The sequence below is a fragment of the Sipha flava genome, unplaced genomic scaffold (assembly GCF_003268045.1).
Source record: "Sipha flava isolate LNK unplaced genomic scaffold, YSA_version1 40_pilon_pilon, whole genome shotgun sequence".
Lineage (NCBI taxonomy): Eukaryota > Metazoa > Arthropoda > Insecta > Hemiptera > Aphididae > Sipha > Sipha flava.
Genome location: NW_020273126.1, coordinates 1,108,638 through 1,128,079, shown reverse-complemented (window position 1 = coordinate 1,128,079; position 19,442 = coordinate 1,108,638). Strand labels below are relative to the sequence as shown.

At 28.6% G+C, this 19,442-nt stretch overlaps 3 protein-coding genes across 3 annotated transcripts in view; 1 reads left to right on the top strand and 2 right to left on the bottom strand.

Moving 5' to 3' along the window:
• Positions 1–1,570, bottom strand: part of LOC112688809 (connectin-like) — a 195,446-nt gene extending 193,876 nt beyond the window's left edge. The window contains exon 1 of the mRNA XM_025562186.1: positions 1,114–1,570. The gene's annotated coding sequence lies outside the window, so the exon portion shown is untranslated. The remainder of the gene's footprint in view (positions 1–1,113) is intronic.
• Positions 1,571–8,717: 7,147 nt separating this feature from the next.
• Positions 8,718–10,784, bottom strand: LOC112688832 (piggyBac transposable element-derived protein 3-like; the record flags this gene model as incomplete). The annotated part of the gene is made up of 3 exons (XM_025562217.1): positions 10,753–10,784; positions 10,243–10,518; positions 8,718–9,954 (listed from the first exon to the last, which is right to left on the bottom strand). Coding segments are annotated over exons 1-3 (1,545 nt in total), but the record flags the coding sequence as incomplete, so codon positions are not given.
• A 7,644-nt stretch (positions 10,785–18,428) lies between these two features.
• LOC112688830 (eukaryotic translation initiation factor 4 gamma 1-like) overlaps positions 18,429–19,442 on the top strand; it is a 10,169-nt gene continuing 9,155 nt past the window's right edge. The window contains exons 1-4 of the mRNA XM_025562216.1: positions 18,429–18,506; positions 18,566–18,736; positions 19,189–19,262; positions 19,326–19,401. Coding sequence (XP_025418001.1) covers positions 18,429–18,506; positions 18,566–18,736; positions 19,189–19,262; positions 19,326–19,401 — 399 coding nt within the window. The remainder of the gene's footprint in view (positions 18,507–18,565; positions 18,737–19,188; positions 19,263–19,325; positions 19,402–19,442) is intronic.

Genomic DNA, 19,442 nt, shown 5'->3' with positions numbered 1-19,442 from the left:
ATGGATATCTATAAGCTACTCTGAAAACTTCTACCTACTCCAATGCAAAATAAAATTGTATAATCTATATACACGACACATTGATTTTAAACGTGAATCTGAACAACCCTATATATTAGAAACTGGATGTTGAACACAAATCTGATTTTAATCACTGTAGGTATCACAAACCAATATGATATTCTTGGCAATAATTAACCAAATATGTTTGTGAGCCATGTTCATCACATCTGAAAACAGTCTATGTTTCTGGAATTTGGATTTAAAATACCTACTCAAAGATCGAAAAAATTCTTATCGATCAATTTTATACTGGCCTGGATGTAAAGTATATAAAGTACAGCATCTTAAATCTCAATTATTAAGAAAGTAAAAGCAACGTTAAATCAACTACAAATGTAATACATTCAATTTCATAAAACGATTAGATATCCTCTACAGTATAATGCAGACACCAAAATACACCATAGCGTTCGCTTTACTATCACAAATAACATATTGCCCCATTTTTAGTTTTGCTATACTAAAAAATACTTGTAAAACATACATATTCAATTAAATACAAACCTATCTATAGTACTGATGCTACGGACAGTCCTAAATGTGTATACAAATGGGAAGAAAAATGAAGTTTAGAGGGTATAATTTTATATTATAAAAATTCTTTTGTATACCAATTTGTAAGTATGTACTCGGTCCGCATTTCGTGCATGCCCCAAAAATACTCGGGCCGCGACTGCATGGAAGAAATGTTTATCGCGGGACGCAACTAGTAGTCACCCCCCCCCCCCTACGTATTTAAGTAATTAATATCAGCTGGTGAAATCTGTACATTTTTGGTCGATGGTTTTACGATTGTATTTTGCTTAATCTTTTAGATTAATTTAATTTTTTTTTTATTTTGTTCTTATAACTTGATTTTTTCTTCGGTTTAACCGTATACGCTCGAGCTTCGAGATAATATTGTAACGTACATAAAACAATCCACGAACTCGCTGACGTCGGAAATTGTCGATGTAGAATATAAAACGAATCCGAAAACGTATCCGGTAAGGACGGTGCGCGTATCACTTTCGGCTTATATACATACTACATTGTATATTATATCCAAACCTGTTAAAAATTCCGTCCAAACAGGTCCCAACGTTTCACGGGTCAAAGACGGTGCACGAACCCAGAGGGTGGATGGCCCGGAGGATACGCAGAAGTCGCGCAGACTCTTTGAATTCCACTGGTTTTTTCGTGGTTTTTTTTTTTTTTTTGTCGCAACAGTCCCTTACAGTGGCGCTGTCCGCTGTCCCCGGAAGCGGAACCGGTCTCTACGGCGGACGTTTAACGGGCCGGCAACGCAGGCGCGACTGCAGTCGGGCAAACGTATCTCATCCGTCCGTGACCCACGACTTGTACACGCTCAAGGGTGCAGCGACAGCGACGGCGGTGGCCGGGCGTGCGGTGCGTCGGAAACAACGAGCGAACGAACGGACGAGCGTGGACGAGCAGCAGCGTCTGCGGGACGACGGGGATGGCGCATCGGTGTCGGCGGCAACGCGGCAACTGATTTCCTCGCGGTGCTGGCGAACCGCGCGCGCGGGCAACCGATCACCGGAGCACCGCGTGGTCGGACGGCGGCGCAGAGCGAGCCACCAACCGAACCCTTGTACGTCCCTGTGCGCAATCGTTTTGCTGTTACGTTGTCGTCGTGATCATTTCTGCACGTCAGAAGACATAAACACCACTCACCCCCTTACCCAACCACCCTCAAACCTTTTCTCCCGTTCGCCATTTTAACGTTGTCGAAAGTAAGGGGGTTTTTTCTTCAGGGGAGTGAAGGATTTTAGTCAAATTCTCACCGTTCCCGCCCGAGGCTAAACAACACCGATAATCAACATTAAAAATTCATATCGGTATAGATCGTCTTTACAACACAATACTACTGCAATGTGTTTTACTTTTCTTTTCGTCCTCTACAAAAGGAATACAAATTTCGCTGATGATTGTCCACAAAAATATTTCAAATGTGATTATTCCACGTCAACACATTTTCGCACTCTGCCGTCCCGATTCCCATTGGTCGGTGGCAAGACTTTTACGATTTTTTTTTCTATTCTTCATGATACACGTCGCGAAAATTCACAAGCATTTTCGTTTGAAAGTACTGTTCTAAATATTTTCCCAGTAATGCAAAATGTTATAGCATTTTATACGTTAACGTAGTAAATATTTTACACGGGTAAGATATTGTTCGACATTGATTTGCAGTATAATATTTTTGGAATGATAAACAAAGTGAAACTAGAAAAGCAAAATCGCCAAGTTCGAAATGCAATCATTACAATAACAAACCAGTCCGAAAAGCATCAATTATGTTTTCCCTTCTGCCAACGGCTAAACAACATGTTATTCCCCCAATGTTTCCTTATAACCCTTACAATTACAAATTTCCCCTTTATATCTCCTTGGACTAACGCAGACAATGGTATTCGCTATATAATTAAAGAGCTGTATATTTAGTGTACGTAAATGCTGAATACAGTTTTAAAATTTAGTTAATTATGTTTATACTTCCTATACATTATTATCAATACAGAATAGGTATTATACGTCAAGAACACAAATTACATGGATTAATTATTTATCCGGTTTCAATGTAATACATTGATATAATTAACTATAAAGTCATTAATAATAAAATTTTTATTTTATACTATTTATGTGTGAACAATGAAAAAAATATTAATATTACGTAAAATTGATTACCTACAAATTCCAAGTTCAATACATTTATAAATCAATTCTATTTAAGTGTTCTTTTTTAAGATTTATTATAATGTATTTATTCCAAAAAATATACTTTATCACCTTATAATAATAAAAAAAAAGTATTTACTTATTTAACAAGAAAAATCAATAGTCTATATTATAAGCCTTGTAATATATTCAATATAATTTATTGAATAGATTTTACATCATTTTTCACTTCATCGAGTATTGGTATTAATAATGTCAATGAGTTAAGAACTCAATAAAAATTTCCAGTAAGATTTTAAAAATCTAGTGTTCGTTTATCATCATCAATTTTACACAAGAACACGGATATTAAACCATTTTTAACATTAACGATTAATTTCTTTAAATAATGTATATTGCATATTCTGTAATAAATTATTGGAAATCTTATTTTACAATATTTACAATATAATATTATTGTTCATGATTCAATATTCAAAATTATAGTACATTATTTGTTAAAGTAATATTATATTAATTAAATATTTTAACATATTATATAATATATTTGGTCAAACATAAATTATCCAAGAAAAGCGAATTATTCTTTTAAATGTATATCATCATACAACCATTGACTTAATATATTTTATACAGACGATGATACAGTTACAGTTTTGTAAGCCGATTACTGTATGGGCGGATGGACAAAATCGGTCTAAAAACAGTTATTAAAAAATATACAATATAATAACTGGAGTACAATAATTATTTGGATATATATACTTACGAGTATATCGCCAACTAAATACAGCCATCAAAACGACTAACTAGCAATGCACTAAATCAGTCTTACAGTAGTAAATATATAAACTCGTATAATCTGGCCCTCTGCAAGGTTATTAGAAAACCATAGTCTGTCTTGTTACGTATAAGTCCATGGTGTCGAGCGTATACACGATGTATTACACGTTACGTTGGACTCGATATTTTGATATTATTTCGTACGTGAACGACTCATACATTCTTGCAAACCCCGTACTCTATAGTGATTTATATAGGTGTGTCAATACAATACATACAGAACGGTGTAATTATACGTCAAAATCGTTGTTGAAAGTTGTGAGACGTTTATTCGTTACACACGCCGTATAGGTGTAAGGTTAACGAGGGGAATCAAACATTAAACCCTAACAAATTTAGTGGAAGAAAGTTATGAATAAATAATTGTGGCGATAAAATTCTGGATAAAATTATGCCGGTTTCGAAAGAAATATTTTATGCAAAAGTACATGGCTAAATGTTACGATATGGCAATTTCGTCTCTATTTTTGGCGAATAAATATCTGTAACGAACCCAACGTGACCATAATAATATCGTAAATAATTAATCATGCGGTTTCCACCGAAGTAAATGTTTTGTACGTAAAACTAATTTTACTTTTATGTTCGGAAACTTGCTTAATAATAGATTATATTAATATAGAAATACTCAATGTAATATAATATATTAACAATAGTAATTTATAATTTTTTTATTCGGAGAACCAAAATAAAAATAAAATATTAGCACAAATATTTACTCTTTTAAATTATTTTTTTTTTTAATTTGATTATTAACAACAGTCAACAATGCCATTAATTATTTTCATCTCTATTCCAACTATTTTTTTATGTTAAGTTTGAATAGTTTCATGAATCTTTGATCCTTATACAAAAAAAATAAGTAATTTATTTTATAAAATGTACCCGTTTACCATTTAGGAAAATATTTAAGCCCGGTGGATTAAAAAGTAACCATAATATCCATTTACCATAACCAATAAACGTAAAATACAAAATTTTTTTAATCCTTTTTTTTTGCTAAATCATGTATAACAGTTTAGTGGATTATCATTATTTTTATCTTCTTGTCAAAATTAAAGATTCAAACGTTTTTTGAGTTTTTTTTTAAATAAATCATAATTTTTTCTTTAATCAATCAGTAAAGAATTTTATGAAGTACTTTGTATTACATTTTCAAAACTTTTTGTCCAACTAAATTTATACTATCGACATTTAAAAAAAAAAAAAAAAAAAAGCTAAGAAAACATATATATTTCAACTTCTTACCAAGAATTCAAACAATAATTTGAAAATTATCATATGTAACAGTTAACTGAAAACCTACAACGCACACCACTAATCAAAAATATATAACTTTTTTTTATATATATATTCATACATAAATAGCTTCATATTTTTTTGATTTGATTGCGTATCATACGTATTACCATGTTTCACACATAAAAAAGTCAATCAACGTTTGAGAAACACACAACAATTTGCAAAAATAAATCAAGATTTCATTCAGATACTATGTTTGTAAAGCCGCATTTAGTTGTGTACATAAAAATTTAATTTTAAAAAATAAATTAAAAAATTTATGATTTCCTCATACAGTTCTAATACATTTTTTTTTTTTTATTTTACATTTCATTTAATTATTTTTAAAATAAAACTGTACGCATTTAAATTAATTAAATTAGAGAACGTGACGAAACACCATACAAGTTTCAAACTCAAGCTTTTCGTTTTAGGAAAATTTTAATTTAGTAAGGTAAAAGAAGTCTTGTAAGTCAGTTGCAAATGATAAACCATATGTAGGTACTTAGACATAATTTCTTTTTGTATGAAACTCACACGTTATTTAGTAATTACAAGAGTTTCAAACTTTCAAAGTACCTACTACAAATTTGCAGAATTTTGCAATTGTTATAGGTATAGGTAACTGCTATAAAATTTTAAAGGAATTATAAATTATCTATTATAGCAAATTAAAAATGTTTATATTTATATTCGCGTTGCGTATCAAATACTGTAAATATAGGCGATTGTAAGATCGGCCTGAGGAAAAAAAGTTTTCAAAAGGTTTATTGTAAACTCGGCCCATGTTTTTTCAAGTAAAAATAATGGAAGTATAAACTCGGCCTGGGGTTTTTGCAGGTAAAAATAATTTAGGTGTAAACTCGGACCGGATAAAAATGTACATTTGTATAATCTAATAATATTTTTGAGAACCATTTAGCATTACCCAGAGGACACTCAAGATCTTGTAGATCTTGCATGTCAGGTACATTGTTTACTGCACTACAAAAAATGTCGTTTCGCCTACTGTAGATATCCTCAGTTCCTTTGCGTTTGGCCACGGTGGTAACACATTGTCGTTGCAGTACTTGGTCACTGATAGGTTCACGCAGATGATCATCATTTTTCTTCGTAATATCATTATTTATTCCAAACGTTTTTAAAAAAACTGTACATTTGAGGTTTATACATCGCCATTTTCTTTCACCTGTAAATATTATCGGGCCGAGATCACAACCGACCTTTTTTATTACTTGAAATTTCCGGGTCGAGTTTACAATCTACCTACTTTATTACCTACAATTTTCGGGGCCGAATTTACAACAAAAAAGGTAATCGTGGGCCCAGTTTACATTTTCCCGTAAATATTAACTACCCGAAATGAAAATTGAATTTCTCGGAAACTGTTTGGGTACAAATTGTTTGATGTAGGTTACAATTAGTTACTAAAAGGTAACTAAATTTGGGTATAGGCCTAGATTCGATAGGACAAAGTTGGGAAGTCAACTTCACGTACATAATAAAAACACTCGGTAAACATTTTGATTATTCATTTTTAAGTTATGATGAAAACAAATATTTAATTTTATCGAAAACCAGTAAACTATGAATGTTGCTGGTTTTTTTTTTAACTCTTCGTTGTTTCTTTACAGATATTAAAAAAAATATTGAAAAATTCATAACATGACCAAATTCACCAAATTCAAGGTACCAAATAGACAATGCTTCCTATCAGAAATCATTTGAAATTATGATAATTAGAGTACTCTTTCCGGTCGAAATCGTATACACAGACACCAAGAAAATCGTGCTTGATAAAATAATAGACGAGTGGGTTCAAAGTTTTATGAATATTTTTTTCTCTTCTTCTTCTTCCATAGCTTTTACGGTCTTTGAAAGACTTTCGCTGCCTCTACTACTTTTTTTTAAAATTTTTTTTGTTTTTTTCTTAATAACTCGAAAAACTGTTAAAGTAATGGCTTCCTCAAAGTACCAAGTGTTCAATAAATCCAGTGCACCATTTAAATATTCAAGATTCAACTATTGTCCGCATTGTGTTATACGCTATTATATATACAACGGAAAAGATCAGTTAATTTTATCCTCAAATTATAATAAACTCAATAAAAAATAATTTTAAATTCGAAAACGTAGCGTGTTCCTAATTTTTTACGATCCCCCAGAAAAATTCGTTATCCTAATATGATATATGATAAATGAAAGAAATATTCATAAATATACGTAGGTAGGTATAACATCCTTGGTTATATCTTTAGTTCTGTCATTCGTGTGATTACTACGACGAGTTTTGGGCTCGGCATCAGCACGTTGTACACTAAACGCATTTTTCGAGACTGTGAATGATTATAAATAAAACTAAATAAAATTATATACCTGCGATTTATGTGTACTGACATAGGCGTACACATACACCGATATGTTATTTGCGGCGTGAATAAAAGGTGGCCAGCCGAATTGCATAATCGACGTTTGTACATCGTAATTCGTACCTACATATATAACTGACTTTAAAATTAAACACTCGCGTGACTGTAGTTCAAAATAATTATAAAACAACGAAAATGCGAATAAAAAAAAAAACCCGAATACAAGCTACTGTGGGTTACACGAATTAACAGTAAAACGACGACACCGAATTACATTAATACACTAACGCACGCACTTGCAAGGATGAGAAATAAATTAACGGCGACATTGATGTAATAAACACTTGTATAATATCGCACACCTAGAATACAAACGGATATAATCAAAAAATGTCGATTTTGAGTTGACACCACTGCTGAAATCGCGGATAAATCTATTATTTGCGCTCATCTCTTTTTTTTCTATTTTCTTTTAAGATTAATTCAAAGTAAAATGTGATAAAAATATAAAATATATTTATTTTTCTCTTTAAGTTTTGTTTTTTTTATTGATAACAAATGCCTCGGTGACTGGGAACCATTGGCTACAAAAATATTACATAATTTTTACATTAAAAAAAAGGTTATTACACTAAATTTAAACTTATATGTTATAACTAAAATAATATAAATAAAAGTTGCATATAACATTAACAGAAATACATTAAAGGTGAGTACACTATACATTTATAATACATATTATTTGGATACATTTATACATTTTTTTTATGATTTAAGATTGTTTATTATTAAAGGACCAAGTTAATTTTTTTTTCGTGGTGTTGAATATTAGGGAATTCTTTAAACTCCTATGAAAATAGTAAGCAATGATTAACGACGAGTGTTTGGCAGTTGTCCGAAAAATGATAACGACCTAAGAAACGATAAGGTCCGAAATTTGAAAAAGCAGTACCAACTGACTAAATCGAAAATTACCTATTCCAATTATATAATTTATATTAATAAAAGTTATATTATGATAAAAGTTATACAATGTCCTCTGATTTTCACAGTGGGAAAAATACTAATAGGTTATATTGTTTTCAACAAAAATTTTGATTACTTTTACTTTTTATTTTATTTATATTTATTTTCTACAAAAATGGACCAAATTTTAACCCTTTCACTACCAAATTAATTTTTTTGAAAAAAAAAATTTTCTCTTTTCATATCTGAAACTTATGGCCCTTCAATATGATGTACCAATTTTTTTTTTTTTTTTTTTATTGCTAAAAAGTTACAGGTATGTCCATTGGAATGGACATTGGGATTTACGGTATAAAATAATACAATAACGACAAATGTAAAAAAAAAACATAAAACTTTTATTTTGCTTCATTATTTCGTAAAAGAAGACAACTTATTTACTTAGATAATATTATATTAATTTTTAGTTTATAAAACACTTAAATGAGATTAAAATTAATTACAATGGAAATCATAAAAACAATTTTTTTTTGGTGTAAAACACAAATGAATTTTACATTTATTACATACAACATGTGTTTTACCTGTACATTTTTTGTTTTTGCACCGTGTTGCTTCTTTTTTATCATCATACGCGGGAAAATGTCCAAAAAGATCTTTGCTTACACCTTCCGTTGGTCGAAACTCCAATGCTTTTGACGATGTTTTGGCAGGTGTTGGTGAACGACATTCTGCAGATCTTGTACTACTGGATGGTGAAGATGTAGGACGACCCCTTTTTTTTCCGGGACTGAATCGTCCAACCATCACTAGCTCTTCAGCCAAAGTGGTTTTGAAATGCAACAAATCTTTTTGATCTTTTTTTAATATTCCCATATTTTCTGCGTCCTGTTTGTATTCGAGCCAAGAATTTGCCACAGCCATATCAAAAGCATGAGTTATCATACGCAGAGTCCATTTTCGAGATTTCATGTACACGCGGTAATAACTCACAAGTTGATCGTGTTTGTCCACTCCTAACATGGATTTATTATATAGTTTGATAATTTCTGGTCTTTCGATGTTAACATATTGTTTATTTTTTTTGTCCCAGCGAGAAACAGATTCCGGTTTTCCTGAAGTAATGAAGTTAGATGCCATGGTTATTGCTTTATTGTCGCACCATTTCAACAGTCCAACTCCTAATGTTGAAGTTACTTCATAAGAGGTTCCTCTCCCCATTTTCATAATAACTTTATCGGATAAAACTGGTGGATTAAAAAATTGATTTATTCGAATTGTGCCTGCTGCATATATTTGACGTGCGGTGAGTGCATAAAATAAATTATACGAAGAAAAAAAGTTGTCAAAAAAAAGAAAATGTCGATTTGGCGTAAGATGTTTAGTAAGATCGAGGACAACTGCTCCACCTAGACCGAAATTTTTTTGTAAATCCTTGTTAATATTAGTTGAAACTCCTTGATAAAGAATCATGTTATAGACAATGCCACTTTGACCACAAAGTAAAAATATTTTAATGCCCCACGGATTCGGTTTTCCTTTCATATACTGTTTTATAATTAATTGACCTTTAAAAGGAACTATTTGTTCGTCAACACTAATGTTTCGTTCCACTGGTAATTGTTTACATCGATTATTTAGCGCATCAAATAATGGACGAATTTTTACAAATTTATCGGTATTATCACGAGCTATATCCATATTGTTGATGATATGAATATTTTGTCGAATAGAATAAAATCTATTTCTGGGCATTGTATCGGCAATTATATTTACGCGAAATTTTTGTTCCCAGTACATCCCGATCCTAGGGTACTTCAAAACACCCATCATCATTTGAATTGCAATAAAAGATCTTATTTCTAATGGTGACGTAGGTTTAAAAGAAAAATCATTATTTTGAACTGCGTATAAATTTGTATAAAATGACAAGTCTTCGAATATTTTTTGGTCAAAATATTTAGTGAAATATTCGTATGGTTGTGGTATTGTGGAGGGACAATCTATTGGTTCTAAATCTGTAAGATTTATATACGGCTCTTGAAATGGTTTATTTATCCATTTTATATCTTTTTTTTGGACAAATGGAAACTGCATTGGTGATATATCAAAGACTTCATTTCCAGACTGAGTTTCATTTGTTGTTTGGTCGTCTTCTTCGTGCAAGTCTAATTCTGTATTAGCCAGCATTTCATTATCGAGTTCGGCAGAGAAATCATCATTCGCAAATTTATTTAATAAATCTTCAAGTTCATTCTCTGACTCACTATTCAATATATCTATATCACTAATTGTTCCGTCATCCAAAAAGCTCAAAATTTGTTTTTCGTTTAACGCCATATTATATAAAAACTTGAAATAATAATAAAAAACCGTGACGTGCGAGCGAATACAGACGGTACTGATACAGAATATCAACTAAACACAATATAATTGTTTTTATATTATTACCATTATTACGTCATACGATATTGATGACAATACCACAAAACTCAATTCTAGAAAAAAAACCCAAACAGTTATAAAATTAGAATTGAAATTTTACCCGATATTCCCACTGTCCATTTCAATGGACATACTTTTTATCATGTATTACTTGTAGTGTATGATACTAAGGTATGCTTAATCAACAAAATTTTAACATTCCAGATACCTTTTACCAAGAAAAAAATATTCAGTGTCACCAACACTTATATTTCAGTGAATAAGTTAAAATATATTTCAGTTTTTGATAACACAACAGTATACAAAATTTTTTTTTGTATTTTCATTTCTTCACAAAAAACTATATTAGTTAGAAGTCTAAAAATATTTTTATTTTGATTTATACTAGTATTAGATAAATATATATGCGTAATATGATTAGTTTGTATACATAGTAAATTATAGAAAATAAAATAAAGTCATGTCCATTGCAATGGACAATGGTAGCGAAAGGGTTAAACTATGGTAACATATAATTATGTATAACATTAAATCATGGATATGTTTTCTGATTAAAACTTTGATTTGTATTATTTTAGTAACCAATGTAATTAGAGAAGGGTAATGCTTTTCTGCTCTCGCAATTCTTCTTAATATCCATGTTATAAATCTATGTAATATATCATGTATGTTTATAAATATCTAGCTTAATATTTAATTGTATGTAAACCTTTTTTAAAATATATATGTTTTTTCATACATTTTTTAATTTTCCATGTGCTAGTATGTAAATAGTATAAAATATTACGTTTTAGTTTTAACTGTGTACTGAAAAATAAGTATTTAAAAATGTATCATTTAAATATATTATTATAAATTATTTCATATAATTGATACCTGTTTATTTTATATGTAACTAATTAACACAATAATTAAAAATTAGCATATAAATAAATTGGTACTAAAATACATGTTAAAAAAAAAATCCTTAACATTATTTAAATTTAAATAAATTAATTGAAATTAATTTCATCTTTAAATAGGAAATTCCAGATATTAAATTAGGCACTTAAATATACACTATAATATTATATATCTGTGTCTTTATATGTCTATGATAAATACACAGAAATTGGTTGGTCATAAAATGTGAACCGTAGTATAGTTTAAATTGAATATAATTACTATCGAAAAATATAATAATTATCATTCAAATGCAACAGTATAACTTCTTAAACAAAAAAATAATAAATAATTTTATAATATAATTTTTAGAAATTTTATGTTGGCAACTCATTTTATGCTGCCGTCTTTCGATTCCAGTCCTTATCATTTTTCGGGCAACTGCCCCAACTCATTAACGACAACTAATTAAAAAAAAAAAAGTCAAAATATCACAAAAACTGATACTGTCGGACGGTTTTGAAAATTCTTAAAATTTTTAATTGCATTTTCTCAGTAATTACTATTTCTGAGTTATGCCACTTGTATTCTAGGAATGCGATATGTACACACGACACACAGTCCAAGAGTGATAAGCAATTTTGTGGCCAGAACTAAAGCTTGTCAACGAAGCAGAGGTGAACAAATAATTTAATTTATTCCCAAAAAATATAATTTTTAACAATTTTTTAGACTCTGAACATAATGAAGTATGAATCTATTTTATATAGATGTGTTTTTATATATAAACGAGTATTTATGTATGGCTAATAAAACTTTCAACCGTCTTATAAAGACCGTTGCAATAAAGACCTTGTCTTTAACATTTTTTTTCATTAATTTAATTAAAATATAATATATTATATCACTTCTGTATTATAAATTATCTTGATTAAATATTATTAATTACCTGTAATTTTGTTTGTTATAAAAGGCTTAGGGCGTATAATTAAAATAAATAAATATATTGTATCGGTCATCACCTTTTGGAGCATTCAAAGTGTTTCGATTTTCAACTTTAAAGGTGGTTACTAACAGCAAATCACTTCTAATTGATACTTTGGGAGGTCATAAGTAAAAAAATTGCAGTCATCCGTCGTAGCAATCCATTGGACGCGTACAATCGATTGAAATGAACGTAAAAAAGACTGTTACCTTTTGTCTCGTAAGAAACATAAAACAAAAAAAAATAATAATATTAGAACCATCCTATATTTCCGGAATGGCACTCAAAGGGCTTGTTTCAAAATTGTTTTAAGGATTTTCGAAGATGATATCCGGAACGTTTTTTAAACTATACAAAAAAGTCAGTGCAATCATCCTTCGATAAATAACGTGGTGATCCTATAGAACAGAGAAAAACGCAAAACACATCCGGCTATTTCGATTAATGCGCCTAGACTCGTGGCAGCCACGTAAAATTATCTCTTATCTTTAACTAGATATTTAAAAAATATCTTTATACAACACTGGTAATGTATCCTATAATTTAAATATTTCAATTTCATGTTTTATAATTTAATATATTGTAATCATTGGTTACAAACACAATACCACGGAATAAATTATAACCAATGCTACTTCGTTTACGTATAGGTTTAACAATACTAAATTGTAGTTACATCTTCATCACATATTTACAATCCATTAAATCTTGACCCATAGATATACCTCGTCTAAATAATATATTTTTCTGATAACTACATTTAATTGCAATATGATATAAAATATAATTCAATTTAAATTAATCAATATAATTTTATTATAAAACATTCAATTTTAATTCATTTATTTTTATGTTTCTTTTTAGAACTTGGATTTTTTTTTTTTTTTTTACTTCAAGTCAAATCAAGTTTCCTCCGGGAGCCGGGGATTCCCTTTTCATTTTCATTTTTGAATTTTCCACTTTAAATATTTAATGGTATAAAAATCAAATTAATTTAATTTAAATAAAATATTTTAAAACTTTTAAATCATATGATTCAAATAATTAATAATAATAATAAACTCTTATTGAATTGCGTTCATAATAATATAATATAATTCAATTTAAATTAATCAATATAATTTTATTTCCAAAACATTAGTTTAAGGTAAAGTTCTCGTAATCATATAATACAGTTGTTGTTGCCCTCCAATTTTATTTACATTGTTTTTATTATTTTATAACCGAATACGTGCACACATAATGTATTGTACTACCGTTGTAGTATACTAATATACTAGTGTTCTGAAAGTTTAAATATTTAAAATGGTATTAATAAATAAATAAATAATTATTACTGATTTATTATGAATACCACTTATGTTAGATGCGACGATCATAGATTATTCCAGTTCATTATTTTCATTTAATTTAATGTTTACTACAGTTCTGTTTTATTTTTTATCTTCAATCGTTCGCGTTATTGTAATATTTTATGACGCCACTTAAAATTTAGAGTTCTCTAACTTTTTGGGCAAACTGTATGTTACAAAACTAATACACATTGTATCATATTAATAAGAATTAAGTCGTCTTCGTGATGTTATTATCTTAGCGCTTATTCATACACACGCAGTTTTCGTCTAGTACAGTTCAAGTTGTGTACTAAATATGGTCAATCTGTATAAATTATGAGTATTAAAAGCTAATAAGAGAATCTGCCCGTTTTCCATTTTATTCTTACTTTCGTTTTATAGTTACAAAAAATTGACGAAACAGTTACCTCTAATGTAGGGTAGTGCAAAACGAATACGATAATACGAGGAATTTAATTTTCGAGATCAAACTTGTTCGGTTTATACGTGAACTTGGATGTACGCATTTTACTTGCGTTATCATACTAAACAAATAATTAATTGCTTTTAAATGAAAACGGCAAATCGCACTGAGAACTCGAGCTAACCGTATTATACACACTATGATAGATCAAGGCATTTTTATTATTTCCGACTGTCCCACACTTGCTTCCGAAAGATCATATCTACATTTCCTTTTATCCGTATAATGGTATTTTTCGACCCAATGAGTTCCTAATGTTTCTACACATACTCTATACATATATTGTAACTTCACTCGTGGACCGTTCCCCTGTCCGTAACTCCCGTAGTTCTTTTTCTCTGCAGGTTTTCCAAGAACTTTCTCGTTTAATAAATTTAATAAGCGTGTGGCCGTTGTTCTATAAACGTATTGATTCAAACTATATTATTCTTTTTATTCATTCGCCATAGAAATATATGCAATTCAATTTTCTAGAGAAATCGTTAATAATAAAAATTAATAAAAACAAAAATTAATAAAAACAAAAATCACTCTTTTTCCAATTCCGTTGATCTTCTTTTTTATACCAGACGTGTTTTCTTTTGAGATAAATACTCGTGCTAAATTTGTGCATTTCAATTTAATGTAGTATATGGTTTATAGGATTACTTTTTTCTAAAAGTATTTCCGAGTGCTTTGTAAAATGAGGATATAAAGATGATTTCATGAATATTTTTCTGTTACATCCACAACAATCTTAAAACAATATACTGGTCGCCTAGAATAAGGAAAATATTTCAAACGAAATAATAAATACGTTTAATGTTTAGTTGTCGGGATATAAAAATAATAATTTTTTATTTGCTATTAAATTGTCAATGAAATCATTTAACTTTGTACGAATAACAGTTTAATTTCATAAAAATATAAGTAATTGATAACTGATGTCAGTAGAAACACGGTTCACTATATATATTATCCTCTATTACGGGTGAAACAGTTGAAACGATACAAACTGTTAAAGGATAATCAATGTCACCATTCCACGTAAATCCAAAACATAAATAATTATCAACATATTTACGTTTAATTTTTAAATTTAAACTTTTATCACTTATTAAAGCTGATTGTTTAATATTAATTTCAATATTTAAATTGTTGTCATTTGCACTAACATCACTGTCATCTGTTAATTTATGCTTTTTTAAAAATCTATCCATTTTTAAATTTAACTTACAATATTTCTTGATCAAAATACCTATACAGTATAATGCGTAACAATTACACGCGCTAAATTTTCATTATAATGACCACCGGCTATGTTTTCATGTAGTAATTTTAATATGTGGTAAAAGTCAACGCAACTGCTTGTAATACCCGTATCGGGTAGTATAGGATCCCATATAATATTATAGCCGTTTCATCAGGACATTTTATCATTTTTTATTTTCAAGGGAATTTTGAAGTCAATGCTATCATAAATATAAATTATAATTTTGATTATCATATTTAGTTATGCTTAAAAAATTATAAAATTACAAAAATTATACGGCACACCTGAATAATTTCGCGGCACACTTGTGTGCCGCGGCACAGTGGTTGGGAATCCCTGTTCTAGGTTGCTTATTTTTGTGGACGCGATTAAAAATAGCCACGATTATTTGTTGGAATATAAACTTAATCTGAAAATTCACACGAAAAAACGCGGTAAAAAATTAATAACAAGCATAATGAAAGGATTTCGATAATTGAACGATTAATAATCCAGATATTTTTATAATCAAGAGAATCTCTCAAAAAATCGAAATTAAAATAATTTAATAATTTGATGAAAACAATTGGCTATTTTACTAATCGAGGTTACTAATCGAGAAAATGACTCGAATCATGAACAAACTTATCATAAATAATCAGGGCCCTCATAAAAGGATGTCAGAACTTCTGCCCCTAATTTTAAACCTTATTTTTAATTTCAAAATATATTAATATACGCTAATATATGAGTATATATCACTTGTTTGCTACAACAATGACATAACACGAAAAACATGATTTTACACAAAACGCATTTGAAAATTTTATTTGCAATGATATGATGGCAACGCAATAACGTCACAACTGCTATCTAGCGGCTAATTTTTGTATATTCACTTATCTCGTTCTTGCAGTATAAAGAAAAACACCAAAATTATTATTATTTGCAAACACCTCAAAAATGACGATTTTTGTGTTATGTCGTTGTTGTAGCAAACAAGCGATATTTATTTATTAAAATAATATATTTTGTTCTTCTAAATATACAAATTAGCCCCCTCCCATTTCATATTTATAGATCCACCCTTAGTCAGAAGGACTCATTAAACTAGGGACCAGCGTTCATGCAAATACTTCAATACATATCAGAATACAGTGGCGTAGAAAAGAGGGGAGGACAGAGGGAGCTTCAGATCATTGAAAGAAATCACTCTACCAGCGAAAAGTTCGCGGCGAATCCATTTTCGCGTTCACGTTCATGGCGTGTATATGTGTGCTCATAAGTCTTCTTATTTCTTAGCATTAGCATGCATAAGAAACAATCTCACTTGGAATAAATACGTATAAAGTACTTATATTTTTAACAAGATTAAAAACTTAATTGTCCGTGATATAATTAAACAAATTAAATTCAAAAAAATAAATTTTATTTCCTACCCGTCAAAACGTAACTTTTAATATATTTGCTAGCTACATTGAGTAATTACTCTATGACCAGCTGGCATGCTTGTAACCATTACGAATCACACTCTCGTTGGATACAAAAATAGGTACAACACTTTCTTGCATTGAATACGGATATTGATAGTTTACAGCCATCTGAATTCGAGAATTCGATACAAAATAATATTATCGTTTATCAAATCAGACTTGGATAATAATATAATTATTTTCCGTGACCACAATCAAAATAATGTATGCGTGAGTATAAAATTTAGTGAAGTTATTAGTTACTTAATTAACTACTACGTACCCATGGTGTATGGTCAATGAAGAAATCATTTTTCGGTTCAAAAATATTAAATTCATCCATTTTATTGTTCAGTGATTCGCGCTAAAAATTGGTTTGTTCATTTATGTTTGATATATTGTATCTTATACAACATATTTTCATCAACGATCAACAATCTCAGTCGTACAAAAGACTGTCAAGTACAGATTACAGTTGAAAGGTATTATTTAATTAATTTCATTGTTTTCTAATTAAAGTATATTTTTTTAAATTGTTTTAATGATAATTATTGCTATAACGTATAGTTGTGCATGATGTTGATTTAAAAATAGATATTTTACTTCACGTATGAAGTAATTTTATTAGACCTGTTGATTTTACTCTAAGATTTGTTTAATTTATTCAATAGTAAAGTTTTGCCTCCAGAGTCATTTTATATTCATCCATCTACTGTTAAATGAAATTACACAGAATTTAATTTTGATTTAATTAATTAATTTAATTATTAATTATTTAATTAATTATTTAATTTTTAAATAATTATATTAAGGTTATAAATAATATTTTTTTGCGAGACTATAATTATATAATTAAATCAATTATAAGTAACTAGTAATTATTTTTAAAACAACATTTTTGCTCCTCCAATTTTGGCCTTACCTATCCCCCAAATTGATGGTTAATAAATAGTAATTACATAATTTAACTATAAATCCCCTGTATTAATTTATGTTACTTATAAAAAAATTGTATTTTCAGAAATATTTATTTTTTCAATTAATAACAACTATGGAAGCTAGTATTAAACCAGTAGTAAGTATTAAATGTTGTATAATTTAAAATATTTGAAATTCGATGTAATTATTAATAACATTAATCATACATACAACAATTATTAAATCTTACTAAAAATGTGTATTATATATTTATAAATATATGTCTAAGTTTATAAAATACAATTTATTGTACTGTTGTATATTTTTTTTTAAGATATGTTTCATTTTATTGAATTAATCTTATTTTTAGAAAATATTTAGAATTATTTTTTTAAACAATTTTACTTTAGGAAATATTTAATTTGGTACGATCAATAGTCCAAAATGTAAATATTAACAATTTTAATGAAATGGCACACACAATTATTTCCATACCACTGAAAACAATTTATATATTTGAAAACATAGTGGATATAATTTATTTTCGGGTATATAAATATTATTAATAATTATAATAGTTATTAAATTTGTTGTTTTACTTATCTAGGCTTTAAATAGACCCGATTTTACAGTTTTATATGCAAAGTTATGTGCATACATGGCCAATCATGTTGCATTTAAAAAACTTCACAATTCTAAAATTACTTTTCAGAAAGTTTTAGCACAAAAAATCTTTGATATGTTCACCTCATATTATATTCGTACTCCTCAGAACGAAGTACATAAATTAAAAAAAAATTTTATGAACAGTAATATGGTAACTAGTTATAATTTGTTAATAAAATAATAGTATTTTTGTGATTATATTAGATTTTATAATATAATCTATAATTGAAGTCTTAAGTCATTTCAAGCTTAAGATAAATCTCAGTACTGATACTTGCATAGTTAATTTTTATTTATAAATAAACTGATTTGTATCATTTTAAATCAAGACTTATTCATACATAATATGATTTAGGTACCCAAATGTATATTATATAATTAACAATAATAGCTAATAATTAAACTGACTTGAGTAGAATTACTCAACCAAACTACTAAAACTTAACCATTCTTATTTGCCTTTGACTAAAACCATATTATATTCAAATACATTTTCCACCAATTGATAATATATGTTTTTTAATTTAATTATCAAATAATATAAATATTTTATATATGTTATAGACCCCATCTTTTTTCAAGAATATATTGAATAGTTTTCATTTCCAATATTATAAAAGGTCTTTAGCCCATTGCAAGTATGTTTTCAAGTAAAATTAATTAATAATTTGTATATATTGTACGAAATAATATTTTTATAGATTTATCGGTGAATTATTCAAACAAGGGGCTTTTACCGAAAAAAATATACTGTCGTTCATTCACGAATTGATGAAAGTAAAAGATATTCTGAATATTCATTGCTTATGTATAATATT